This window comes from Notolepis coatsorum, assembly GCF_963971535.1.
Source record: "Notolepis coatsorum genome assembly, chromosome: 20".
Classification (NCBI taxonomy): Eukaryota; Metazoa; Chordata; class Actinopteri; order Aulopiformes; family Paralepididae; genus Notolepis; species Notolepis coatsorum.
The window spans coordinates 10991382-11019160 of NC_140184.1; the positions used below are offsets into that span (position 1 = coordinate 10991382).

Genomic DNA, 27779 nt, shown 5'->3' on the forward strand with positions numbered 1-27779 from the left:
TGAGTGTGGTTGTACTGGGTAGCTCCCAGCTGTGAGTGTGGTTGTACTGGGTAGCTCCCAGCTGTGAGTGTGGTTGTACTGGGTAGCTCCCGGCTGTGAGTGTGGTTGTACTGGGTGGCTCTCAGCTGTGAGTGTGGTTGTACTGGGTAGCTCCCGGCTGTGAGTGTGGTTGTATGGGTAGCTCCCAGCTGTGAGTGTGGTTGTACTGGGTAGCTCCCAGCTGTGAGTGTGGTTGTACTGGGTAGCCCCCGGCTGTGAGTGTGGTTGAACTGGGTAGCTCCCAGCTGTGAGTGTGGTTGTACTGGGTAGCTCCCGGCTGTGAGTGTGGTTGTACTGGGTAGCTCCCGGCTGTGAGTGTGGTTGAACTGGGTAGCTCCCAGCTGTGAGTGTGGTTGTACTGGGTAGCTCCCGGCTGTGAGTGTGGTTGTACTGGGTAGCTCCCGGCTGTGAGTGTGGTTGTACTGGGTAGCTCCCAGCTGTGAGTGTGGTTGTACTGGGTATTATATTTTATATTTTTTGTCTGCACTTTTTTGTCAATTCTGTGCTAATTGTTTATGCCTGTCTTTTCTTGCTGCTGTGAAGCACTTTGAGCTGCAATTCTTGTATGAAAAGTGCTCTACAAATAAAGTGTATTATCATTAATATGGGTGTGTAGCATCTCACAGTACCTATTTGTGTCGTAGGTGGATCCCACTGCGTACTACGACGCCTGTGTGTTTGACTCGTGTGCGTGTGACACCGGCGGCGACTGTGAGTGTTTCTGCACGGCGGTGGCCGCGTACGCCGAGGCCTGCAACGAAGCCGGAGCCTGTGTCAAGTGGAGGACGCCCAAGATCTGCCGTGAGTTAGTTCCCCAGGGACGGTGGAGAGACTAGGGATGCACCGTAGTTACACTAGTTTGTGACACCTAGTACCTGACTGCCAAGCCAAACTTTAGATTGGATTTTCTCTGTTTTTCTCTGCTCTGAGACTTGAGGTTTAACTAGATTCAAATAAACAAATCTTCTTCAAATATTTTCTTACATTCTGTACTTTCATAATCTGTAAAAATCTGAAAGATTACAGAGGGAGACTTGTGCCACGAACTGCTGGGCTCAGTGACATAATATATACACACACACCTAACATCTGGCCTAATGAAATGTTGTCAGATGCTGAATGAACTATATCTCCATCTCTTCCAGCTATATTTTGTGACTACTACAACCCCCCTGGTGAATGTGAGTGGCACTACAAGCCATGTGGATCTCCTTGTATGAAGACGTGCAGAAACCCCTCAGGAATCTGCTCCACGCAGATACCTCCTCTAGAAGGTAGGCTACCAGAGAACGCCTATGTACAATAAAATCAAAATAAAATCAAAATTTATTTGTAAAGCCCGAAATCACAAGGTAATGCCCCCATGGGCTGGACCAGTCTTCTTTAAACAAGTCAAGAAGAAACATCACAATAAATCTAGAACAAAATCCACCATAAAATCTGAATATGCAACACTCCCAGACATTCCCCAGTGAAGGTGAGGAAAAACTCACTAAAAACCTAGCAATGGGAAAAAGCACCACAGGCGATGTGGAGGAGAGAAACCTTAGATGGGCCGTTCAAAGGGGGATCCCCCAACTTGGATGTCGGTGATGATATAGTGTTGCTATGGATCAGGGGTGGGCAACTTTGTATATGGTGAGGGCCACAAAATGTCCACAATCAATCTGGGGGGCCGCATTGTTTATCGGCAGTCCCGCCAGTAGTACCCCATCACTCAAATAGCCCATAATAGTCACAGATGTGATAAATAAGGTATATAAACAATTATAATTTGTTGTAACTTTGTTTTTATTCCATTTCAAATGCATTTAGTAATGCAATTTCAACTTTATGAATTTATAAACAGCTGAATTTAAAAGTATTGCTGTAACCCCAAATATATACAAAAATGATCAATTATAATTAAGGCTTCTAATAAAATAAATGTATGAACTTAAAGCCCACTGCTCAACAAACACAAAGCAGCATTCCTGCTGCATTTCACTACAACAGTAAATCAAAAGTGCAATAATAAATTATTTTGTTAAATGTATAAACTTTTATCCTGCTACTAAACAAAACATTTTAACACTGAAATGCATGTTATGGATATGAAGCACTCAGGAATGTTTTGTTTAGTAGCAGGATACAAGTTTATACATTTAACAAAATCATTTATTATTGCACTTTTGATTTACTGTTGTAGTGAAATGCAGCAGGAATGCTGCTTTGTGTTTGTGTTATTAGTGTTATCTGAACACTACAAAAGTAAACAAGTAAAGTGCAAGTAAAGTAAAGTGCAATACTACATGCCTCCCATTGACCCTTTATCAAACTGGCATGACATTCACCCTCGCCCCACAGTGGGTCAATAATGGTTATAATAATAATAATAATAATAATAATAATAATAATAATAATAATAATGGTCCCCTCTCTACACCTCTCCATCATCTCCCCCCCCCTCTCTATACCTCTTCATCATCTCCCCCCCCTCTCTACACCTCTTCATCATCTCCTTCCCCCCCTCTACACCTCTTCATCATCTCCTCCCCCCCCTGTCTTTAATGAGACACTTGTGGTCTCTCCATTTGGCGCACAATAGCAGGAATGTCAACTTCAATGTTTGTGCATGCAATCTGTATCAGATGAAATAATGTTTCATCCGACAGCCTGTTTCTCTCCTTTGACTTGATGTGCTTCATGTTTGAGAAATTGCTCTCACGTATGTATGTGCTCCCAAACATACTGGCCATAGAGAGGGCAAAGTCCCTGAGGAGTGGGAAGCGGGGCTCAGGTAGCAGTTTCCAAAACGAAATTCCCCTCTCATTTCTCTTTGCTTGAAAAAAAGGATCTGACTGTAGCTTGCACAGTTCAAGCTGCAACGGTGGGGGCTGCTCTGACACCGTAGCGGTGAGGGGGCCGGCAAACAGCGCTATCCGTGACTGCATGCCGTTGAAATCTTCAAACCGATCATTGAATTGCATTTGCAGTGTTTCAATGTCGCTCCTGTACTTTCCGACGGCTCAGCCATCGGATTTCTGTGTGTAGCTGCAAGTCGCCATAATCAGTGTCCATCTCTTCCAAAAAGGAGACAAACTTTCTATGGTTTAGTGACCTGTTGCCTCCACGAATTAGATTGGTAACCTTGGTAACCAAATCCATAACATGGCTGTATTCAAGCTTCTTGGCACAGAGAGCCTCCTATATCAGATAAAAAAAAAAGAAAAACGATTTAACGACTCTCGCATATAATTTGACTACACTCGACTCGCATTGGTCATTATAGTGATGCACAATAGATGGAAATTATGTTAGCAAACTTACCTGATGTATAATGCAGTGCAGCATTGGACACTCAACGCCACTCTGCCTTAGAAGCCCGGCGAATCCATCGGTAACAACAGCCGACAGTTTATCAAAACCCCCATATTGCTGCACGGCACTTTCAACAGTGTTGAATATGTGCACACTAGGGCTGACCCCTATTAGTCAAATAGTCGACTAATCGATCGAAAGGAGCCATAGTTGACTGCCAACTCTTCTTAGTCGAATACAATACAAAAAAATAAAAAAATAAAAAAATAAAAAAATAAAAAAATATTATAATTTTTTTTCTTTTCTTTTTTTTTTTATATTGGCCTGGGGCCGCATGGAACGTCGGTGAGGGCCGCATGCGGCCCGCGGGCCGCCAGTTGCCCCTCCCTGCTATGGATGATTGATGGGTGGAGAATAAAACAGGGAAATAGTTGGTATATATGTACATGTGTAATAAAACACATTAAAGCCGTTTGTTATCAAAGGGACTTTTTACATTTTGAAGTGTATCGCTCTTCACCAGACACTTGTTACATAGTTTCTTGTCTTCCAGTTTTCATGAAATTTGATGCTAGCATTGTTAGCATTCCTCATTGAAACCATGGGGCACAGCTAGATAAACGTACGGTTATATCTATAACCATAGTTATATGAGTATAGTGACGCTCTGCGCCTACTGGAATATATCCCTATATCAGTCTATGCACTGAATACATCTCCACATGCACCTTTACACACCTATTCACCTGGCTACACCCCCATCCGCTCCTCTACATAAGCAGGGGTGTGGCCATACTAACAGCTCCCTCCCAAGTCTTTCACCACCAAGGCGAAGACCACGGGGTCCTCAGTGAGTCCGGCGCAGAGCGTCACTATAGTTATAGATATAACCGTACGTTATAGTATCGTATAGCGGAGGCTCGACAAATGTACCCGCTGAGGCCCCCCACAACCATCAGAACCGGGGAGGACCCGAGCCCCCGGACCCCCCTAGTGGAGGATGGGAGGGAACGGATCAGACTCTGCGAAGAGGGGTTTAGCAACTCAAACGCACAGGGTGAGCAGACCGTGGGACTTACCTTCCCACAGAAGAACCCACGACTACACAAACGTGCAACCCACATGCCACTAGGGAACGAACGGGAAGAAATAAAAAAAAAACGTTACAACCCCTAACATCACGGGGTCAAGGGCAAAAACCCAACCCTGTGGCAAGCCCGTAGCAGCGGAGCGCAAAGGAGGACCCAGGCCCAGGAAGGGACTGGACCCCCCGGAAAAGTGGGCCTGGTGAGGCCAACGACGCCGCAGCATCGAGACCCCACCAGGCGGTCACTAGTGACACCACCCCCCACATCGCCAGCGTATTCTGACAGGGCCCATCCAAGAGCAGGCCCTTCCCCCTTACAGCACGCCGCCCTGAAGCACTCAAGAGGCTACACCCACAGCGGGACCAGGCAGCGCACCGGGGAGACAACCCCCAAAAGAGGTCGATCCCTCAATCCAGGCAACAGGCCACTCGACCTGAGCCTGGAGCACTGCGGACTAGACAGGCGCCAAAGGGGTCTGCTGAAAACAGCACCCCGGCGGAAGGGGCGTACGGTATGCTGTGCACCAGCCTCACAGCCTCCACAAAAAAACCCGACCCTCTAGAGGGGCAGAGGCAGAGAAGGCTGACATGATTGGCAGACGTCATGAAAGGTGCAGGGGCACACTCACAGGCAGACGGGGCCAAGCCCGGCCTACCCCGAGAGTCGACTCCGCTACCAACACACCTGGAAACCAACCACCACCTTGGTTCTAACATGAGGCATTGTTCCTATAACATGAGACATTGTTCCTATAACCCCCCAAAAAAAACTCCAAAACTCCAAAACTCCAAAACACAACTGCGGGTATACACTGGCTATACAGCAGTAAAAGTGTTTCAGTTTTCAAGAAGGGGTTAACCCAGGCCAACAGGTCGACGAGAACAAGTTCGGACCTGGGCCCGGCGGACTGGGACGTACACAGGGATGCCAGAGGGGTACAAGAACCACCTCGACAGCCCCCTCCCAGCCCCGCCAAGCAGGAGAAGAGAGGGGCGAAAAAAGAATGGAGAAGGACCAGGCTCCTTTAGCACAGCGCAAGGTACAACACAATATGGACCAAGCAACAGTGAGGGATAACACGCAGTAACATAACCACGAACACCTCCATAACATCAAACCCTGCAACGCCCGGGCTGACCCGGCATTTTCCCCCCGAAAAAGCACAAGTCCTTCAGGGTACCAGAACAGCAGATCTGCGCCCCAGCGGACAACGGGTTAACTGACCTGGTCCGGCGCGACCAGAACCAGTCCTGTGTCCTAATCACGCCGCCATCCCCAGTCCCAGGAGGGGGGTAGGTATGCGTGTTGATCTAAAACATCACAGAGGGCGCCACCAAGACGGTCAGAACACAAAGCACCGCGCCCGGTGGCCCACCCCAGGGCGTGAGACCCCTCTACCAATGCTTCGATCTATTCCGTTATCATCCCCCAGAGATGAACGAGAATTCGTCGAGACAAGCCGAGTACACTGCCGCTCGGAAGAGACAAACTCCATCCCAGTTGCCCCATAAAAACGTTGTTTCAATGATGAGCAACCAAGGCGCGCAAACCCATGCGTGGTTCCTATCAGAAGCACCCAGGGCCAGCACTATGTACACATTGAGACCCAAAACATATCAATGGTAATTCTAACAAGAACCCAGATATCGTTCCTCCAAGCCGCCTGGGAGAACGGCAAGAAGCCGCCAAAAAATACGGACATGGGTCCCATATGACGCGGCCGAGGGAAAACAACACCCCGTCAAACCGCTCCATAATAGAGGGGACGGGGAACCCCCAGAGAGACTTCCCACGTGAGCAACAAATTGAAAAGTTTATGTAACATTGAGCCACGTGACCAAAAGCTCAAGACACATATAACTCTTGAGTTCCCATGCACCGCAACACCCAACTTGACAACAACAGAGGTCCACATATGGAGCCTGAAAATAACTCACGGAAGTCTCCAACCAATAGAAACGCGCCCAGTGACGTACTCTATGGCGGGGGGAATCCCATGACTCAACCGACCAAAAAGGCGAGGAATCAGGGAACTCCCTACCCCGTGCCGCGCTGACCAATCAGTGCGGCAAGGAACCTGAAGGACAGAAGGCCCAACCCCCTGACCAATCAGAAAAGAGGGAAGGAGGGGTTTATCAGTTCACCCCCTCATGACCCCACACCCCGGATACGATAGAAAACAACCATTCAGCGGTGATACCTATGTAGCCAGCATGCTAAATGGAGAAGCGTATATCCTACCAGGATAAGCTAAACCAACGCACGCCAGTCACAGACAACAACTCGTCTGCGAACAGGGTTTAGAAAACAAGGCTGTAGGCTTATGTGCGAACACGACACCCGTGTTTCATGTTTTCAAGAAAAAAACACAGAAGGTTGAGAGAGGGTCTAAGACCTTGGTACAAGCTATACACACAAGCACTTCTGTAGGCTAACACTCCAAAGTTGTGGACTCAATGCCATCGTTTCCAATGTAACAGAATACACACAACCCCCTCAGACAACGGTAAAATGTACCACTATAAGAAGAAACATATTTCTTCAGGATGAGGAAAAAAGTCTTTCGACCAAGTGCTAGCCACAGGCCTTGCTAAGCACACATATATGTAGCGACCAGAACGATTAAAAGTCCTGCTCTCCTAAACAACCCCACAGCTAGGCGAGGGTTCACACATCGTATCCCCAACATATACAGTGAATAAACACACAGTTTGTAACAAAAAATAGTCCCTCACCAGGAGGGACCCTTTATTTAATTGCAACAAAATCATATGGTTGGGGCGGGGAAGGGAACAGGGGTAAACAGGGGAAAGTCCCTAGCGGCGCCTGCCGCGTGCAGCACGGTGCTTGCCCCCACGGGGAGCCGGCCCGGAGGGACGGTTCTGGGGTGCCTGGACACGACGATCCCTACCGTCACCTCCGGGCGTGGGTCGGCTGGCTGCGGCGGACGAGGCACCCTCTCCACTCCTGGCCTTCTTGGGCGAAGGCCCAGTAGCGGCGGCGGTGGTGGTGGTGGCAACGGTCGCGGACCTCCGACGACGTGGCCTCCGTCGGACATCACCGGCGGCATCGGGTGGGGGGAAATGGGGTTGGAGCACAGCGCGCTCCTCCTCCATCTCTCTGCATGCAGCCGTCATCTGCTGCATGGCAGACCCGAAAAGCCCAGCATCGGAAAGGGGGGCCGTGAGCAGGGGAAGCCTCTTCTGCTCCGGCACCCTTGCTTGCTCCAGCCAAAGGTGGCGCTGGGTCAGAGTGGCCAGGGCACGTCCCTTCCCGGCGGCTATTCCCTGCAGCTGAGTCAGGTGCAGGATGGCTCCAGCCACCTGGGCGTGAAGGAACTGATGATGATCGTCCAACACCGACCCGCCCGCCATCATCCCCGACATGAAGCGCGCCAGCTGCGCGATATTGGATGACGCAGCCAGGCTCTGTGTCGCGGCGATGTATGACTGGTCACTCCAGTTGGCCATCTGCCTAACCGATTTCCCTTGGGGAACCGGCTTCCGCAACGGCTCCCACACCACTTCGGGACAAAGAATAGACGCCATCGGGCTATCAAGCGGAGGCACCCCTTCTTTTAATCCCTGGACCAAACCCGCCACCTGCGTGACTGGCACGTAGGCGGGGGTAAGGCCAGTGATGGGGAGATTACCTGTCCCTGACGCACATAGGCCTCCATCGAGGGGAAGAATGGGCAGACAACGCCCGTCTCCCTCACAGGACGACGTTGCCAGAGATTACCTATCAAGTCATCAGGGACGGGTGCAGGCAGAGGCTGCGGCAACGCCACGCCATTAGCGACAGCAGCGGCCGCCATGAGCTCGGGGAACAAGGCACGCTACTCCCCTTGCGCACCTCCCTCATGTACGGGAGGCTGCCATGTGTGGCGCCACCATCCAACGTGGTTGATAGCTGGGCATCCCGTCTCCGAGTCGGAGGTTCTAACCCAGGGGTCGGAAATCTGCGGCCTCGAGGCCGGATGCGACTCTTTAGCCAATCAGCTGCGGCTCCCTGGCCCAAAAAAAATAATAATAATAATTACATTTTCTTTTTACTTTTTTTTTTTTTTTTTTTTTTATGTCATACTGTGACACTGACATGAAAAACTATTTCATCAACTAAGATATTTAGTCAACAAAAGGCTTACCTGTATGCCTGATATGTGGTGCGAAATTTGCGAACAACGAAAGATTTACTTTTTATTTGATAGATTTTCCACAAATAAGGGAAGGACTGCATAGTTCAGGGTTTTATTTCAAAGTAGGTCTACAAATGCCAGTGTTTTTTCTCCTTTTCTGTGTTTTATTTCAAAGTAGGTCTACACATGGTAGTCTTTTTTCAAAGTGGACAACTTTTTTTTTATAAATGTTCCACAAATAAGGGAAGGACTCAAATATACCTGAATAGTTTAGGGTTTTATTTCAAAGCCGGTCTACAGACACCAGTGTTTCGTCTCCTCTTCTGTGTTTTATTAAAAAATAGGTCTACACAGCCAGTATTTGTTCTCCTCTTCATAAGAGTTTGAGGTTTTCCTTTGTTATAACAGGTAAAAACAGCAATTAAAAAGTCTAAAATTTTCTTTTTGTTGCTTTATAATCCCATTAATGCAACAAACTGTGTGCATTAAAGTATAATAAATCGCAAATTACTTTGGGTATGCAATTGTCAGGCGTTTTATGCTAAATGTGGGGTATGCTTGGGGATATATAAAACGTTATACACTGTTATCTTCATTTTAAGGTAAATAGGTTGTGCGGCTCCCTGAGCATTTTATTTTGTGGGACGGGGGAAAAGTGGCTCTTTTGATAGTAAAGGTTGCTGACCCCTGTTCTAACCCAACATCAGAGGACGAGGGACCCCAAGGAGACATATCACCCCCTGCCACACCCTGAGGGGGAGAGTGATACGTCTCCAACGGGGCATCAAACAAGAGCACTCCCGCTCCCTCCATAAAATCCTCCGTTTCCATCGGACAAGGAGACCGAGCAGAAGCACCCTCGTCTGGCTCCAGCAGTTCCCCAAAGCCAGGCCGTTCGCCCCTGCAGCTCACCATCTTACGACGGGAGCGAGCAGAGGCAAAGAGCTTGCGTCTCAAATCCTCAGCCAACAGAGGAGCCGTTGGCCTATCGGCCGACCGTCCGCTGGCGGGGGAACCAGAGCTGGAACTAGGCCATCTCACGGGATACGGCCTTGGTTCAACAGCCCCTCGGAGAGGCAGACTCCCCACCGGACACCGCTCGGGCGCGTCCGACTGCCACGACCGCTGGTGAAGGGTGACGTTGTGAGCGCTCGAACCCTCCGATGAAGACATTATATCTTAGCCTTTTCTCATAAACTGTGAGAGAGAGAAAAAACAAGAAATAATGTCCACGCAGCTCCTCTTCAACAATTATTTTACACTAAACTCAAGTGGTGTGAACAGACACTCGCCATGGTGAAAATAAGGAAGGAGCTGTTAGTATGGCCACACCCCTGCTTATGTAGAGGAGCGGTGAATAGGTGTGTAAAGGTGTGGAGATTTATTCAGTGCATAGACTGATATAGGGATATATTCCAGTAGGCGCAGAGCGGAGCTATATGATACTATAACTGCCGATTTCATGAAAATAGCAATAGATTTCTTGTTTTTTTGTGAATGTCACTGTATAATATATTCTCATCATTCAGTATCTTTTTTTTAATCCTGAATGTCTTCATTCCTCCGCCCAGCAGATTTGAGATTTACCACCTCACAGAAATGTTCCAATTTCACTCAAATAGAGCAATGGTTTACTCACTTTTTGAAATTCTGTCACAATGTATCTTTATCAGAATCACTGTATACAATTTTCTTTTTGTCAGGTTGTTATCCAAAATGTCCTTCTTCTGAACCCTACTTCGATGAGGATTTTATGAAGTGTGTGCCAATGGACCAGTGTGGCTGTTACAGCAAACATGGGAAACACTATAATAACGGTGACAAAATACCAACAACAGAAAACTGTCAGACATGGTAAGTTTATCATTTTACAAAGTGGTTCCAAAAGTGGGGTCAGGGGACCTGTTAGGGTAGCTATTATATTTGTATTTTGGAATACATAATACATAAAAACTGTCATTTTGACGACATGTTCTATTTCTTCAGCATTATCTCAGAATAGAATACAAAGGTTTGTACTAAATCATATCTATGAACAAGAATGTACTCTGTGTCACAGTGATGGCTCTCTGCTCAAGAGTTGAGCTGTGGTCAATGTTTTCAGAGTGGAGGTTAGAATAGAATAGAGTAGAATATAAATCCTTTAATAATCCAGAGGGAAATTCTGCACTACAGATCGCTCACATTGAACAACAATAAACATTTAGGTAGTGAATAGGACTAAAATAAGAATAATAATAATATAATAATATAAAAAATAAGAATAAAATAGAATAAAGAATAAAATACGGTCCGGGATATACTTAGGTTTGAGCTGTAGTCAATGTTTCAGAGCGGAGGTTTGAGTTGTAGTCAATGTTTCAGAGCGGAGGTTTGAGTTGTAGTCAATGTTTCAGAGTGGAGGTTTGAGCTGTAGTCAATGTTTTAGAGCGGAAGTTTGAGTTGTAGTCAATGTTTCAGAGCGGAGGTTTGAGTTGTCGTCAGTGTTTCATAGCGGAGGTTTGAGCTGTAGTCAATGTTTCAGAGTGGAGGTTTGAGTTGTAGTCAATGTTTCAGAGCGGAGGTTTGAGTTGTAGTCAATGTTTCAGAGTGGAGGTTTGAGTTGTAGTCAATGTTTCAGAGCAGAGGTTTGAGTTGTAGTCAATGTTTCAGAGCTGAGGTTTGAGCTGTAGTCAATGTTTCAGAGCGGAGGTTTGAGCTGTAGTCAGTGTTTCAGAGCGGAGGTTTGAGTTGTAGTCAATGTTTCAGAGCGGAGGTTTGAGTTGTAGTCAATGTTTCAGAGTGGAGGTTTGAGCTGTAGTCAATGTTTCAGAGTGGAGGTTTGAGTTGTAGTCAGTGTTTCATAGCGGAGGTTTGAGCTGTAGTCAGTGTTTCAGAGCGGAGGTTTGAGCTGTAGTCAATGTTTCAGAGCGGAGGTTTGAGTTGTAGTCAGTGTTTCATAGCGGAGGTTTGAGCTGTAGTCAATGTTTCAGAGCGGAGGTTTGAGTTGTAGTCAATGTTTCAGAGCGGAGGTTTGAGTTGTAGTCAATGTTTCAGAGTGGAGGTTTGAGTTGTAGTCAATGTTTCAGAGCGGATGTTTGAGTTGTAGTCAATGTTTCAGAGCGGAGGTTTGAGCTGTAGTCAATGTTTCAGAGCGGAGGTTTGAGCTGTAGTCAGTGTTTCAGAGCGGAGGTTTGAGCTGTAGTCAGTGTTTCAGAGCGGAGGTTTGAGTTGTAGTCAATGTTTCAGAGCGGAGGTTTGAGTTGTAGTCAATGTTTCAGAGCGGAGGTTTGAGCTGTAGTCAGTGTTTCAGAGTGGAGGTTTGAGCTGTAGTCAGTGTTTCAGAGCGGAGGTTTGAGTTGTAGTCAATGTTTCAGAGCGGAGGTTTGAGTTGTAGTCAGTGTTTCAGAGTGGAGGTTTGATTTGTAGTCAATGTTTCAGAGCGGAGGTTTGAGTTGTAGTCAATGTTTCAGAGTGGAGGTTTGAGTTGTAGTCAATGTTTCAGAGCGGAGGTTTGAGTTGTAGTCAATGTTTCAGAGTGGAGGTTTGAGTTGTAGTCAATGTTTCAGAGCGGAGGTTTGAGTTGTAGTCAATGTTTCAGAGCGGAGGTTTGAGTTGTAGTCAATGTTTCAGAGTGGAGGTTTGAGCTGTAGTCAATGTTTCAGAGCGGAGGTTTGAGTTGTAGTCAATGTTTCAGAGTGGAGGTTTGAGTTGTAGTCAATGTTTCAGAGCGGAGGTTTGAGTTGTAGTCAATGTTTCAGAGCGGAGGTTTGAGTTGTAGTCAATGTTTCAGAGCGGAGGTTTGAGTTGTAGTCAATGTTTCAGAGCGGAGGTTTGAGTTGTAGTCAATGTTTCAGAGCGGAGGTTTGAGTTGTAGTCAATGTTTCAGAGTGGAGGTTTGAGCTGTAGTCAGTGTTTCATAGCGGAGGTTTGAGCTGTAGTCAGTGTTTCAGAGTGGAGGTTTGAGTTGTAGTCAATGTTTCAGAGCGGAGGTTTGAGTTGTAGTCAATGTTTCAGAGTGGATGTTTGAGTTGTAGTCAGTGTTTCAGAGCGGAGGTTTGAGTCGTAGTCAATGTTTCAGAGTGGAGGTTTGAGTTGTAGTCAATGTTTCAGAGTGGAGGTTTGAGTTGTAGTCAATGTTTCAGATTGGAGGTTTGAGTTGTAGTCAATGTTTCAGAGCGGAGGTTTGAGTTGTAGTCAATGTTTCAGAGTGGAGGTTTGAGTTGTAGTCAATGTTTCAGAGCGGAGGTTTGAGTTGTAGTCAATGTTTCAGAGTGGAGGTTTGAGTTGTAGTCAATGTTTCAGAGCGGAGGTTTGAGCTGTAGTCAGTGTTTCAGAGCGGAGGTTTGAGCTGTAGTCAGTGTTTCAGAGCGGAGGTTTGAGTTGTAGTCAATGTTTCAGAGCGGAGGTTTGAGTTGTAGTCAATGTTTCAGAGCGGAGGTTGAGCTGTAGTCAGTGTTTCAGAGTGGAGGTTTGAGCTGTAGTCAGTGTTTCAGAGCGGAGGTTTGAGTTGTAGTCAATGTTTCAGAGCGGAGGTTTGAGTTGTAGTCAGTGTTTCAGAGTGGAGGTTTGATTTGTAGTCAATGTTTCAGAGCGGAGGTTTGAGTTGTAGTCAATGTTTCAGAGTGGAGGTTTGAGTTGTAGTCAATGTTTCAGAGCGGAGGTTTGAGTTGTAGTCAATGTTTCAGAGTGGAGGTTTGAGTTGTAGTCAATGTTTCAGAGCGGAGGTTTGAGTTGTAGTCAATGTTTCAGAGCGGAGGTTTGAGTTGTAGTCAATGTTTCAGAGTGGAGGTTTGAGCTGTAGTCAGTGTTTCATAGCGGAGGTTTGAGCTGTAGTCAGTGTTTCATAGCGGAGGTTTGAGCTGTAGTCAGTGTTTCAGAGTGGAGGTTTGAGTTGTAGTCAATGTTTCAGAGCGGAGGTTTGAGTTGTAGTCAATATTTCAGAGTGGAGGTTTGAGTTGTAGTCAATGTTTCAGAGCGGAGGTTTGAGTTGTAGTCAATGTTTCAGAGCGGAGGTTTGAGTTGTAGTCAATGTTTCAGAGCGGAGGTTTGAGTTGTAGTCAATGTTTCAGAGCGGAGGTTTGAGTTGTAGTCAATGTTTCAGAGTGGAGGTTTGAGTTGTAGTCAATGTTTCAGAGTGGAGGTTTGAGCTGTAGTCAGTGTTTCATAGCGGAGGTTTGAGCTGTAGTCAGTGTTTCAGAGTGGAGGTTTGAGTTGTAGTCAATGTTTCAGAGTGGAGGTTTGAGTTGTAGTCAATGTTTCAGAGTGGATGTTTGAGTTGTAGTCAGTGTTTCAGAGCGGAGGTTTGAGTTGTAGTCAATGTTTCAGAGTGGAGGTTTGAGTTGTAGTCAATGTTTCAGAGTGGAGGTTTGAGTTGTAGTCAATGTTTCAGAGCGGAGGTTTGAGTTGTAGTCAATGTTTCAGAGCGGAGGTTTGAGTTGTAGTCAGTGTTTCAGAGTGGAGGTTTGATTTGTAGTCAATGTTTCAGAGTGGAGGTTTGAGTTGTAGTCAATGTTTCAGAGCGGAGGTTTGAGTTGTAGTCAATGTTTCAGAGCGGAGGTTTGAGTTGTAGTCAATGTTTCAGAGTGGAGGTTTGAGTTGTAGTCAATGTTTCAGAGCAGAGGTTTGAGTTGTAGTCAATGTTTCAGAGCGGAGGTTTGAGTTGTAGTCAATGTTTCAGAGTGGAGGTTTGAGCTGTAGTCAATGTTTCAGAGTGGAGGTTTGAGGTGTAGTCAATGTTTCAGAGTGGAGGTTTGAGTTGTAGTCAATGTTTCAGAGCGGAGGTTTGAGTTGTAGTCAATGTTTCAGAGCGGAGGTTTGAGTTGTAGTCAATGTTTCAGAGCGGAGGTTTGAGTTGTAGTCAATGTTTCAGAGCGGAGGTTTGAGTTGTAGTCAATGTTTCAGAGTGGAGGTTTGAGCTGTAGTCAGTGTTTCATAGCGGAGGTTTGAGCTGTAGTCAGTGTTTCATAGCGGAGGTTTGAGCTGTAGTCAGTGTTTCAGAGTGGAGGTTTGAGTTGTAGTCAATGTTTCAGAGCGGAGGTTTGAGTTGTAGTCAATATTTCAGAGTGGAGGTTTGAGTTGTAGTCAATGTTTCAGAGCGGAGGTTTGAGTTGTAGTCAATGTTTCAGAGTGGAGGTTTGAGTTGTAGTCAATGTTTCAGAGCGGAGGTTTGAGTTGTAGTCAATGTTTCAGAGCGGAGGTTTGAGTTGTAGTCAATGTTTCAGAGCGGAGGTTTGAGTTGTAGTCAATGTTTCAGAGTGGAGGTTTGAGCTGTAGTCAGTGTTTCATAGCGGAGGTTTGAGCTGTAGTCAGTGTTTCAGAGTGGAGGTTTGAGTTGTAGTCAATGTTTCAGAGCGGAGGTTTGAGTTGTAGTCAATGTTTCAGAGTGGATGTTTGAGTTGTAGTCAGTGTTTCAGAGCGGAGGTTTGAGTTGTAGTCAATGTTTCAGAGTGGAGGTTTGAGTTGTAGTCAATGTTTCAGAGTGGAGGTTTGAGTTGTAGTCAATGTTTCAGAGCAGAGGTTTGAGTTGTAGTCAATGTTTCAGAGTGGAGGTTTGAGTTGTAGTCAATGTTTCAGAGCGGAGGTTTGAGTTGTAGTCAATGTTTCAGAGCGGAGGTTTGAGTTGTAGTCAATGTTTCAGAGTGGAGGTTTGAGTTGTAGTCAATGTTTCAGAGCGGAGGTTTGAGTTGTAGTCAATGTTTCAGAGCGGAGGTTTGAGTTGTAGTCAATGTTTCAGAGCAGAGGTTTGAGTTGTAGTCAATGTTTCAGAGCAGAGGTTTGAGCTGTAGTCAGTGTTTCAGAGTGGAGGTTTGAGCTGTAGTCAGTGTTTCAGAGTGGAGGTTTGAGCTGTAGTCAATGTTTCAGAGCGGAGGTTTGAGTTGTAGTCAATGTTTCAGAGTGGAGGTTTGAGTTGTAGTCAATGTTTCAGAGCGGAGGTTTGAGTTGTAGTCAATGTTTCAGAGCGGAGGTTTGAGTTGTAGTCAATGTTTCAGAGCGGAGGTTTGAGTTGTAGTCAATGTTTCAGAGTGGAGGTTTGAGCTGTAGTCAATGTTTCAGAGTGGAGGTTTGAGTTGTAGTCAATGTTTCAGAGCGGAGGTTTGAGTTGTAGTCAATGTTTCAGAGTGGAGGTTTGAGTTGTAGTCAATGTTTCAGAGTGGAGGTTTGAGTTGTAGTCAATGTTTCAGAGCGGAGGTTTGAGTTGTAGTCAATGTTTCAGAGCGGAGGTTTGAGTTGTAGTCAATGTTTCAGAGCGGAGGTTTGAGTTGTAGTCAATGTTTCAGAGTGGAGGTTTGAGTTGTAGTCAGTGTTTCAGATGGAGGTTTGAGCTGTAGTCAGTGTTTCAGAGTGGAGGTTTGAGCTGTAGTCAATGTTTCAGAGCGGAGTGAAATATTTCAAGCCTTTATTTGTTTTAATTTGGATGATTATGGCTTACAGCTCATGAAAACCCCAAATTCAGTATCTCAGAATTTCTTTTATTACATGGAACCATGGAACCAATACAAAAAAAAAGTTTAATATAGAAATGTCAGCCATGTTCACTCAGTACTTAGTTGGGGCTCCTTTTGCACAAATTACTGCATCGATGCGGCGAAATAAATGGGCTTTTCCACGATATTCTAATTTATTGAGCTGCAGCTGTGAGTGTGGTTGTACTGGGTAGCTCTCAACTGTGAGTGTGGTTGTACTGGGTAGCTCTCAACTGTGAGTGTGGTTGTACTGGGTAGCTCTCAACTGTGAGTGTGGTTGTACTGGGTAGCTCTCAACTGTGCGTGTGTTTGTACTGGGTAGCTCCCAGCTGTGAGTGTGTTTGTACTAGTGATGTGACGATTCATCGATTTGCATCGGTGCGCCGGCATACACGTTCACGATGCAAGTGCACCGGTGGAATAAGTCCGCGTCGGCAAAATGTCAGGCTGAACATTGTTGTAGCGTCTTTGCATCGGTCAAAAACCGATGCATTGATATAATTTCCTCTCATCCACTTGTCAGCAGTGCACTGTGACTGCACACACACACAGCAGATACTATTGCTTTGCTACTACATAAGGCGAGAGCCGCGTCACAGTTATCATCAAACAGTGGAAGTCGAGGAGACATGAATAGAATTGCTCAACATGCTAACGCTAGTAGCCTCTGGCTAACGCCAGTTAGCCGTTCAGCTAACGCTAAACTAGTGTCTAACTAAAGTGACTCTGCAACACCAGTAACATTAGTGAGGAGGGGGGGTATATTGAAGACGCTTGACAACAGGGGTTCAAAGATAACTTCACATTTATTGGTTATTCATTTCTTAATTATATCGCTTCATGCAATCCATCCAGCCTGGCTCCGTGATGTTGACATAAAGCTACGGTCGGAAAGTACTATAGACGCATCCTAGTGACCTAGTCTAGTGTGTGACATCATCAACTGTTGACGGGGCAGCTCAGACGGGGAGGGTCTCTCTCTCTCTCTCTCTCTCTCTCTCTCTCTCTCTCTCTCTCTCTCTCTCTCTCTCTCTCTCTCTCTCTCTCTCTCTCTCTCTCTCTCTCTCTCAGATTCAGATTACTTTATTCACCATATTGTACAGGTACAAATGGAACGTGATTTGACATTTCAGTGCATGATTATTCACAAATAGGAACAACAAAATAATAATAATGATAAATAAATCTTGTGTGTTTTTAGCTAAAGTGGATAGAAAAGACAGTTTATGCAAAAGTCTTCTTAGGCACCCAAGAGTTTTTATATAAATTGTCTTACAGTAGATTCTTTTATTTTTAATAATAATATAAGCTGCATATAAGGAATACAACCAAATCCTCTGTCATACCATAAAATTTTATTATTTATTATTATTATTATTATTATTATTATTTTGCATCGTGTTGAATCGCATCGTATCGCCCCGAATCGCATTATGTTGAATCAAATCGTATCGAATCTCAACAGGGGGTGAATCATATCTCATCGCATCGCCCGGTGCTTCAAATGTATCGTTAATGTATCGTATCGTTGGCACCGTATCGAGATGCACATCGCATCGGCCTCAGTGAGGAGATGCACATCCCTAGTTTGTACTGGGTAGCTCTCAACTGTGAGTGTGGTTGTACTGGGTAGCTCCCAGCTGTGAGTGTGGTTGTACTGGGTAGCTCCCAGCTGTGAGTGTGTTTGTACTGGGTAGCTTCCAGCTGTGAGTGTGGTTGTACTGGGTATAGCTCCCAGCTGTGAGTGTGTTTGTACTGGGTAGCTTCCAGCTGTGAGTGTGTGGAATGTATGTTTGTTCACAAATGAATGCCTCTTTTTAATAGCTCTCTGAACGTTAGGAAAACAATTATTCTCATAAATGATCCATTTAGCTAGTGTCGTCTCTGAAGAAAGGCTATGTCGTATAATGGAGGCTAGTCTTGGCCTAGTTTCTTTCCTGCGTGTGTGTTTGGACCACCGGTCACAGATGCAGATGTAGAAGTGCAGGTAAAGAAAACGTAGGACAACTGCTTCTTAGTGCATAAAAATGCCAGGAGTTTTAATGATTCTCCTAAAACGTGCACTAATCTTTGTAGATTCAATTAAAGTAAGCAGTGGCGAAAAAAGGCAATCTTCATCGATGACGGATTCTGGAATGTAGTCTTCTCTCCTGTCGTTCGTCTGTGTGTCCTTCCTGTTCTCCGTGCAATCTCCTTTAAGCTCATAACCACGCCTCCCAAAAGCGTCCTCTTGTGGGAGTTTCAGCCTATCAGATCAATTTGAGACCATGTGGTGTCGTCTGGGGTAAAAATTACACTCGCCCATTTTAGCTTTATGGTAACGAGATTCAGCTGGTCCGTGATTGTATACTATATTAATAGTAGAGTACTCTGCGATGTTCTCAAATAGCTCTGACACTCTGTATATTCACCCAATAGTAGACAGCAGTTGAATGAAGGAATTGGCAAAAAGATAACCGAGCTCTAGTCAGGATTTCTGCTTTTATTTGCATACTATCTAAAGCTGGATTTCAGCAAGCTCTTTAGACATGAGAGTCGGCTGAGAGATTCCATATAAAAGATGATCAAACAGCGTTGAATATTTCTAGCTAAGTCAGTCAAGATCTTTGTCTAGAGCCAGGAAGCTCTCCTCGAGGGATTTGTTGTTGTTTTCAGGTTTCCATGGTGATTGGTTTTCCTTCTTCCATGTGGTCTCTGTGTCTCCTTGTGCTCTGTGTCTGTGTGATCTTCCCGCTCAGTCTGTCCCCCTTTATCAATGAGCCTGGAGTGTCTGCGTGATGTCACAGGAGTGACGTCAAGAAGATGTTTTCCTCCAATTACGGGCTCTCTAAGTTTGAATTTGAAATAGAGGGTTGTCCTTAGTAGGCCAACTGCTCTCTCCTTTGTTTCGAATCAGAGAAATAGATTTACCGTCTAAACTAACTTAATACTTTTGTTATTAAACCCAAGATATATATATTCGAATTGAGATTGATTTCATAAACACAGACATATCATTTTTGAATAGTTTCTCTTGATGCTAAATGAGAATCACAGTCTTTTTACCATTAAGTCCATTTCTATAGTTTCTAATAATATTATTTTAACTTAAATCACTATCTATTTTATACAGTTAGTATTTAGCACTTTGAGTATTTTCCAATATAGTTTAGAAGTGGCTTAATTTCAAAATTTGCGATTCTTTATCATAACCATAGCATTTTTCATATCATTAGCTTCAGGATTATTACCACAATATAACCGGAATATTTGCAATTCATTTTAAGCAAATTTGAGTACAGAAGCAGACATTTGAAAGTATATTTGAGTTACTGAAATAGTGAACCATCGCTCCTCCTCTGCATCTGTCTCTACATTTAGTGCTCACAGTGGCAGTTTAACAGATAACACAGATATGTGACTACTCCCTCTATTGTCTTCAGCTGTTGCCAACACTTACTATATTATATAAATGTACTCAGTGGGACCACTTTCTCAAACTGTCTGTAAACACACACATACTATGAGACCTAAGTTTCCTTAGTCTAATCCAGGTTACCAGTATATTTGATTGTCAACCTATTAACCACTTATTGTTATAGACTAAAAGTATAAAGCATTCATATTGCACACCATGCTAGTAATATTAGCTAAATAAATGACATTATTATTATTTCAAAATTCCTTAAACTAGGGACAACCATCTTTTCTATTTTATTGCAATGTAGCCTCAGGCCACCTGTGGTTTGGCCTCCTGTTTTTCCTCTAACTGAGAAGACATCTGACAAAACCAATCCTATATTTAGCCTTTTCAGAGACAACTCTCAACACGTTGTATAGAGTTTTATGAGATAGAGTTAGCATTTTTTTTTTACGACAGCTTCTTTAAGAGATTTTTGTTATCCAATTTAAACTCTTTTGAATTAATTCTTTTTTTTTATCAATTTTTTTTATTATTATTATTCACATGAAACAAGACAACACATTAACCACAATCACAATACATAGAACTTCACAAGAAAATAACAAAAACAATAATAATACAGACTAACAATTTATACAGACAAAGAGAAAAGAAAACAGAGTTCAACCTTCTAAATTTTAATTCCAAGGGGTACTATCTAATAAATGGTCTTTCCCAGTGTTCAGCCCCGATTCCCGACCGTGTGACCCTATATTAATAAAACGTACATCTCCAATCCACCACAAGGACCATTTTTTGAGAACACGACCCGAAAACAGAGCAATGAACCTTCATGAAAAAACAAAAACCTGTAGAGGTGTTCCATAGACTCACAGAGACCGTGTAAAAGTGGCCAACCAGTGAAGAAATAGTTAAATAGCTGCCCCCCCATAAAAACCCCAGCTAAACTCAAGAGGACAAGACAAAAGACAAGACAGACAAAACATTTCCTCCTCCCCCTCCCAAGAGACCGCCGGACTCACCCGAACACGCACCTCAACCCCGCTCAGCCGCACACGGCGGTCCTGACCTTTTCGGCTGCTGCAAACCACAGGTCAATACCTGCCTGTCCCACCCCAATCACCCACGCTGTGGATATCTCCAGATAAATCACATCCAATAGTGTTAGGGACCAGTTAATCACTGTAAGCTTCTCAGGCTCCTTCCATCTCATTGCTATTAGCTTCTTCGCTGCTGTGACACCCGCTAGGACAACCCTTTTCAGTTGTACGGACGCGGGTAGTGTCGTTATATCGTTCAGGAGTAGCGTAACAGCTGAGAATGGGATAGTTAAGCCACACAGCTCTGAAAGTTTGTCCGTTATTGACCTCCAGAAGCGGGCCACTGGTGGGCAATCCCAATACATATGCATATAAGTGCCAGTGGCCTTTTGAGAGCACAAAGTGCACCGAGAGTCGGTTACCAGTCCCATAGCAAATAGCTTCCTAGGTGTAAGATAGGTCCTATGAATATAATTAAAATGAATTTGCTGGTGATTGGGGTTGCGGGAAGACAATGCCACATTTGCCCAAACATCATCCCAGTCAAACTCGGGGTCCAACTCCGGGATATCCACACGCCAGATTGTATCCAATGATAGATTTGTATACGTGGATTGAATTAAGAGCGTATAAAAGTCTGAGACAAACCCTCTGGAGGTCGTCCTGTCCACTATGAGCCTGAGGAAGGGGTGTGGGTGCAGAGCTTGAGCCCACGGCACGCCATGCGCCCTCAGCGCTGACCTTAGTTGAAGATAAAGAAAGAAGGACTCGCCGGGAAGATCATAAAATTCTCTTAAGTCCTGAAACGCACGGAGGCCGTTCTTATCATAAATATCCTCCAGAGTATGCACCCCCCTCCTTTGCCATTGAGGAATATTAACCGGCTTGTGCCCAACAAGTAATTGCTGGTTATTAAAAATTGGAGAGTCCAGGTGCCATGGGCATTTAACCCCACACGACCTCTGTACATTACGCCACGTTTGGATCACGTGAGTTATGATCGGTCCATACCTCAGCCGGCATTTCGAAATAGAGACAGTGGAGTACACCACATCCTGCAATCTTAGCGGTGAGACCGCCGCCGCTTCTAAGGAGCGCCAAGATACAGCATCTACAGGGTCTAGCCAGCACATCAGAGGTCTCAGTGAGAAGGACCAGAAATAAAGCTTAAAATCAGGGATTGCGAGGCCCCCATCTTGTTTCCTACGTTGAGTAGTAGCTCTTTTGATTCTCTGGCGTTTGTTATTCCAGATAAACTTAGATACCATCGATTGTACCTTGCGCCAGTGGTCTATTGGAGGGGGCAGGGGGAGCATTGAGCTAACAAAATTTATCCTAGGCAGAACGTTCATTTTGATTATGGAAGCTCGGGCTTGTAAGGAGTTAGGAAGGGACGACCATCTGTCTAGATCCTGGCGTATTTTATCATAAGTACCCGTGAAGTTGTACTTAGTAGTTTGACTCAGCGTGGGGAATATCTCTATACCTAAGTATTTAAAATGTTCCACTATGGGGATATCAGCTGGTAGTCGCACCGCCTTGGCCAGCTCATTAAGAGGTAGGCAAGCTGATTTGTTCCAGTTAATCTTAAAGCCTGACAATTTACCAAAGTCGTCGATTATTTCCAATAATTTTGTGGCCAACCGGGAAGGGTCATCCATAAAAATCAGTAGGTCATCCGCATAGAGAGCAATTTTGTGTGGTGTATTATTGATCATTATGGGGACGATGTCCTCTGATTGCCTAATAAATTGGGCCAATGGTTCGAGGGAAAGCGCGAATAGTCCCGGGCTCAGAGGACAACCCTGTCTAGAAGATCTGGAGACTGGGAAAAGTGTGGAACAGTTTTTGCCTGTCAGTATCATTGCCGACGGCGAGGCATACAGGACTTTAATCATATGAATAAAATTATTTCCAAGACCCATGACCTCAAGTACCTTCCACAGGTATGACCATTCTAGTCTGTCAAACGCCTTCATGGCATCCAACGACAGAACAGTGGACGGAGCTGTATTGTCTTTACTGTTATCGACTACATGCAACAGCCTCCTAAGATTATCTGCAGCCAGGCGCCCCGGGATAAAACCGGTTTGATCGCAGTGTACCAATACCGTCATAAATCTCTGCAGGCGACGGGCCAGCACCTTGGCAAACACTTTTAAATCGGCCCCGAGAAGACTCAAGGGCCTATAGCTACCACAATCATTGGGATCTTTGTCCTTCTTGAGAAGTAAAGAAATCAACGCCATGTTGACATCTCTTGAGAACTCCCCTTGTTCGATAGCGTAATTGATCATATCGAGCATCAATGGACCCAGTTGGTCCCAGAAAGCTAAATACACCTCGGGTGGAATACCATCCCAGCCTGGTGCCTTACCCCTCTGCATTTCAGCAATCGTCTCCCTTAGTTCATTAAGGGTGATCGGTTTCCCCAGTTCCTTAGCCTCTTCCTCAGAAATGTGGGGTATCTCAAGCCCGCCAATGAACGATTCAAATTTAGAGTCGTCGAGATTAACCTCTGAGCTATATAACTGTGAGTAAAACTCTTTAAAAGTGTTGTTGATCTTTTTCGAATCAGTAGTGATTGTACCCTGTCGCGTCTTGATCGAGGGGATATCCGAGAAATGATCATTCGAGCGTATTTTCATTGCCAATAGATGGCTAGGCCTGGAGTCGTGAAAGTAGTAATTTTGCCTTGTCCTATGTATCAAGAACTCAGACTGTTGTTTAAGTATGGAGTTTATTTCATTCTTGACTATCTTACGTTGTGTGTTTAGTCGTTCACTATAGTTAGTTTGCAAAGAAGCGTATAGATCCGCATATAATGTTTCCAGTCCTTCTAGTTTTTTTGACCGGGATTTACGTAAGTTGGAGGCGAAAAGTGTGACATGACCCCTGATAAATCCTTTCAATGCGTTCCATAGGACCCTGGGGTCATCGACCGTGCCAACATTGATCTGCAAGAATTCAGCTAGTTTACTCCTGAACTCAGAGCAGAAATCATCGTTCTTTAATAAGGTTGAGTTAAAACGCCACCTGGGAGCTCTCGTGGAGAGCCTGCCAAAGGTTGCCACAAGGAAAATCCCCTTGTGGTCCGAGAGAGCCAGGGGAACCAATGAGACGTCGAAACTATCAAACAAATTAGGGGATGCGAATGCATAGTCTATTCGAGAGAAGGTTTTGTGTCTGGCAGACAGGTGAGAGTAATCCTTGAGGGTGGGATTGGATAAGCGCCATAGGTCTGCGAGCCCAGTGTCCTGGGCCCACATCCTGAGGGCCTTAGAGGACCGTTTTTGGTCGCTTGTTTCAGAGGATCCGGACCTATCCATCTCCGCATCCCAGCACGCATTAAAATCGCCACCCACAATGAGAGCGTATCCAGTAAGTTCCAACATATTCTTCGTGATTGTATTATAGAACGCTGAATCAAATGTGTTAGGGGCATACAATGCTATTATTGCCATCTTCCTATGAGAGAACTCAACTTTTGCTATAGTAATCCTTCCCTCCGTGTCCGACCACACATCCAGGACTTCAAGGTTATCAAGGTTACGTCTTGTAACTATGACGACTCCTTTCGTCTTATCATCGGCTGAGGATGAGGAGATAACGTGATATTGTCGATTTGCTAGCCTTGACACATCACCCACCAATAAATGCGTCTCACTAAGGAGAGCAATGTCAATATTTCTTCTCTTCAATAACCAAAGGGCACTGGCACGCTTGTGTGGGGCGTTAAGACCTCCTGCGTTCCAAATTAAAATATTCAATTTAGCCATGGTCGAGTTTGTCTAAATGCATAGAGAACATACCAGTGCAGCCAGGCTGAGTACAGAGGCGCTGATCCAGGCGAGCCCAGACGGTCAATCCCAGGAGTTCAGAGGAGGAACAATTACACACATATAAGACAACAGTACATAAAACACATAAAAATACCACCCCAGTTACAACCCACCCTCCTTCTACTCTAAACCCTAACCCACCCGTCCTATTATAAGCCCTCCTATACCCACTCTCCAATCCCCTCCCTATGTCCCATCCACTAAGGATGGTCATCTTCCTATCATTTCCCACTGGAGTCATGGATCCAATAAGACGCTCCCCACTCCGACCCCCCTCTAGATAAACCCCTGATTAAACCCCCACTAGTCCAATAAACACAAATAATAATACAAATAAAATCAATAAAGATATCGGTCGAAAACCACCTGAGCCTTGGCCCTAACATGAGATAACCATAATGTAAAAAATAGCCATTATTATATAATAACTCATCATCACCCCTGCAACCATCTATTTCCGAGTCTGCGCTTCAACGTTGCAATGTTATAGCACAAATGGATAAAGGAAAATTCAAAACAAAATTAAATTAAAGCATACTAGCCGATAGTCTAAGGCAGGATCGGGTCACAGGTAAATTGTGCAAACAGATGTTCTTTAAACAACGACAATAATAAGAAAGGGAAAAAAGGGGGTTATGGTCAAAGTGCACACCTGTAACAGCCCCTCTGATCAGGCACAACGGCTGAAATGACATAACCTATGTAAGAATAGAATTAAACACATTCATTAACCCGGGGATGGTAATAAGCTATATCTGACACAACCTGTTATCATATATTGTTTCAATAAAGATATCGGTCGAAAACCACCATGAGCCTTGGCCCTAACATGAGATAACTATAATGGGAAAAAAAATTGTCATTATTATATAACAACTCAACATCAACCCTGCAACCATCTATTTCCGAGTCCGCGCATCAACGTCGCAATGTTATAGCACAAATGGATAAAGGAAAATTCAAAACAAAATTAAATTAGAGCATACCAGCAGATAGTCTAAGGTAGGATCGGATCCCAGGTAAATTGTGCAAACAAATGTCATTTAAACATCATTTAAACAATGACAATAATAAGAAGGGGAAAAGGGGGTTATGGTCAAAGTGCACACCTGTAACAGCCCCTCTGATCAGGCACAACGGCTGGAATGACATAACCTATGTACGAATAGAATTAAACACATTCATTAACCCGGGGATGGTAATAAGCCATACCTGACACAACCTGTTATCATATATTGTTTATATATATATTCAACCGATCTTCTCCTACCGGAGCCCAAAGCTCAAAACAGCCTGGATATAAAAATAAAAGCATACAAAAAGTTAGTTAAGGACCCGATCACCGTTGAATTGTGCGAACCGATTACACTTAAACAGCAACAACAACCAAAGTGCGTAAATATTAACGGGTCTCGAATGTCTCAGCGCAGACGATAGACGCAGCCCGCTAGCTAGCCCGAGGCTAGCTCGTAAGCTAGTGATGAATCCGGATAGCACATTAGAGTCTATGAACATTGTTCAGCTAGCTTGCTAGCTTCCATATAGGCGACGCACAAGTACGACCATGAGGTCAGCATTAGCAAGTAACAGAAGTCATTTGGAAGCCCCGCTAGTTGGATGGGCAGTGGGCAGTTAGCATTTCTAGGCATGACAGCAAGTGTTTGTGAATAGCCGGCCCTAACAATCTATTCAGGCCCACATCGCCAAGTCACTCACCCGATATAGTTATCAAGCTACAGTCTCGGGTATCCCCTCGAGATATTCCTTCGCTTTAGCCAACGACCAAAATGAACGCCGACCATCGACCTTATCCAACACAGATAATTTCGCGGGAGCGAATAGCGTGGGCCTCAGGCCTAGTTTCCATAGCTTGGACAGGACCAATTTGTATTCGCCTCTCTGTGCTTGAACCTCCGGCGTAAAGTCTTCGAAAATGGCCACTTTGTGATCGCCAAGCCTTAGATTACCCCTTCTGGCACGAGCCGACCGCATGATGAGTTCTCTCTGCTGAAGCCTGTTCAGCTTGACAATGATGGGCCTCGGTTCCTTGTTCAGTCCAGGAGTGGACCTGCCCGCTCTGTAGGCCGACTCACAGACAGGAGGGGAGGGGAGGACGTCATTCCCCAGTATTTTTTGCAGCAATTCCGGCATGGTCTCAGAGAGACGGCCTTCCCCGTTGCCCTCCGGTACTCCAACAATCCTGATGTTGTAGCGTCTCTCCCGGGACTGTATTTCCACAATTACCGACTGTAGTTTGGTAACTTCAGCCTGCCTAGCCAGCAGGGAGGACTCTAGATCCACCATCTTCTCGCCCTGTAATGATACCTCCGTCGTTAGCGCAGCTAGTTCGATAGCATTAGCCGAGGAGACAGCGTGCAGCGACTCCATCTTGTCTATCAGCGGGACGACCGCCAACCTTATTTCTTCTGATATCTCTCGATGAAGTTTATCACAAAAATCCGCCAGCACTTTCCTTTGTGTTTCAGCGAAGCGTGTCTCAGATTCTGCATGGAGCTTGGTCATGATCGAGAGCACAGCTTCGCTTATCTCACCGACACCGGGCGATGGTGCGGCCAGGCCCGGTGGTGGTTTGCTGGCTGGGGCGCTCATGGATCTGGTTTCCACCACCGACATCGCAGAATGTTCATTTTCAGCTGAAAACAGTTTGAAGCATGTTATACATTCATGGGTTATTGCAGTTTTTAAAGTAACACATGCTTACAGAGAGCTATCAGACAAAGGCTTTGCCCTCTGGACTGTTAACACAGCTCTCATTACAGTGAAAACGGACTACACCCAAAACAGGCCTCTTAATATTCCTGTAAGGAAACCGCCTGCTTGTCCAATAACTAGTTTAATATTTAAAAACCCTTTGGACGATTACGACACTAGTTTGGCTTTTTTTCTCTTCTTTTTGTGGGGTGAATAGCATTGAGTCTCGTTGGCACACACAGTCAGTCATGATTGAAAGGTTCTTCACAAAATGTTATTGCAAGGATGCATTTCCCATTGTGTCGTACTGGAACAATAATGTGAAGAAAGACAGAAGAGTCAAAGGAGAAACAAGCAAACATGGATTTGTAACCCTTTCACTACCACACTACAGAAGGTTAAACCCTTTCACTACCACACTACAGACGGTTAACCCTTTGTTGTGTGGCAGTGGAAGGGTTAACCGTCTGTATTGTCGCAGTGAAAGGGTTAACCCTTTGGTAGTGTGGTAGTGAAATGGTTAAGAACAGAAGTCAAAATAGCTCCAAGGGGTCTCAAGCTAAAATGTGTAATAGTGTTGTGGTTCAATTTAAACAACTTTGTCTCTGGAAGAAATCCCAGTCACGCTGGGATATATAAAGAAGTAATTATTTCCTAAAGTCTACCTTTTCAACGGTTGTTGTTGACATGAAAAAGATTGTGAACCCCTGGTTTGGCATATTGGACAGGTGCAGGAGATTAGACATTGTTGATAATAGTACCATGTGTCACT

The 27779-nt window shown here is 44.9% G+C and overlaps 1 protein-coding gene across 1 annotated transcript in view; it reads left to right on the forward strand.

Annotated features, from left to right (window-relative positions):
* The window catches only part of LOC311247295 (mucin-2-like), a gene marked incomplete at both ends in the record, with an annotated part of 111952 nt that overhangs the window by 37006 nt on the left and 47167 nt on the right, over positions 1-27779 (forward strand). Inside the window, 3 exon segments of the mRNA XM_084337654.1 lie at positions 684-840; positions 1185-1313; positions 10269-10419. Of these exon segments, the coding sequence (XP_084193780.1) occupies positions 684-840; positions 1185-1313; positions 10269-10419 (437 nt within the window).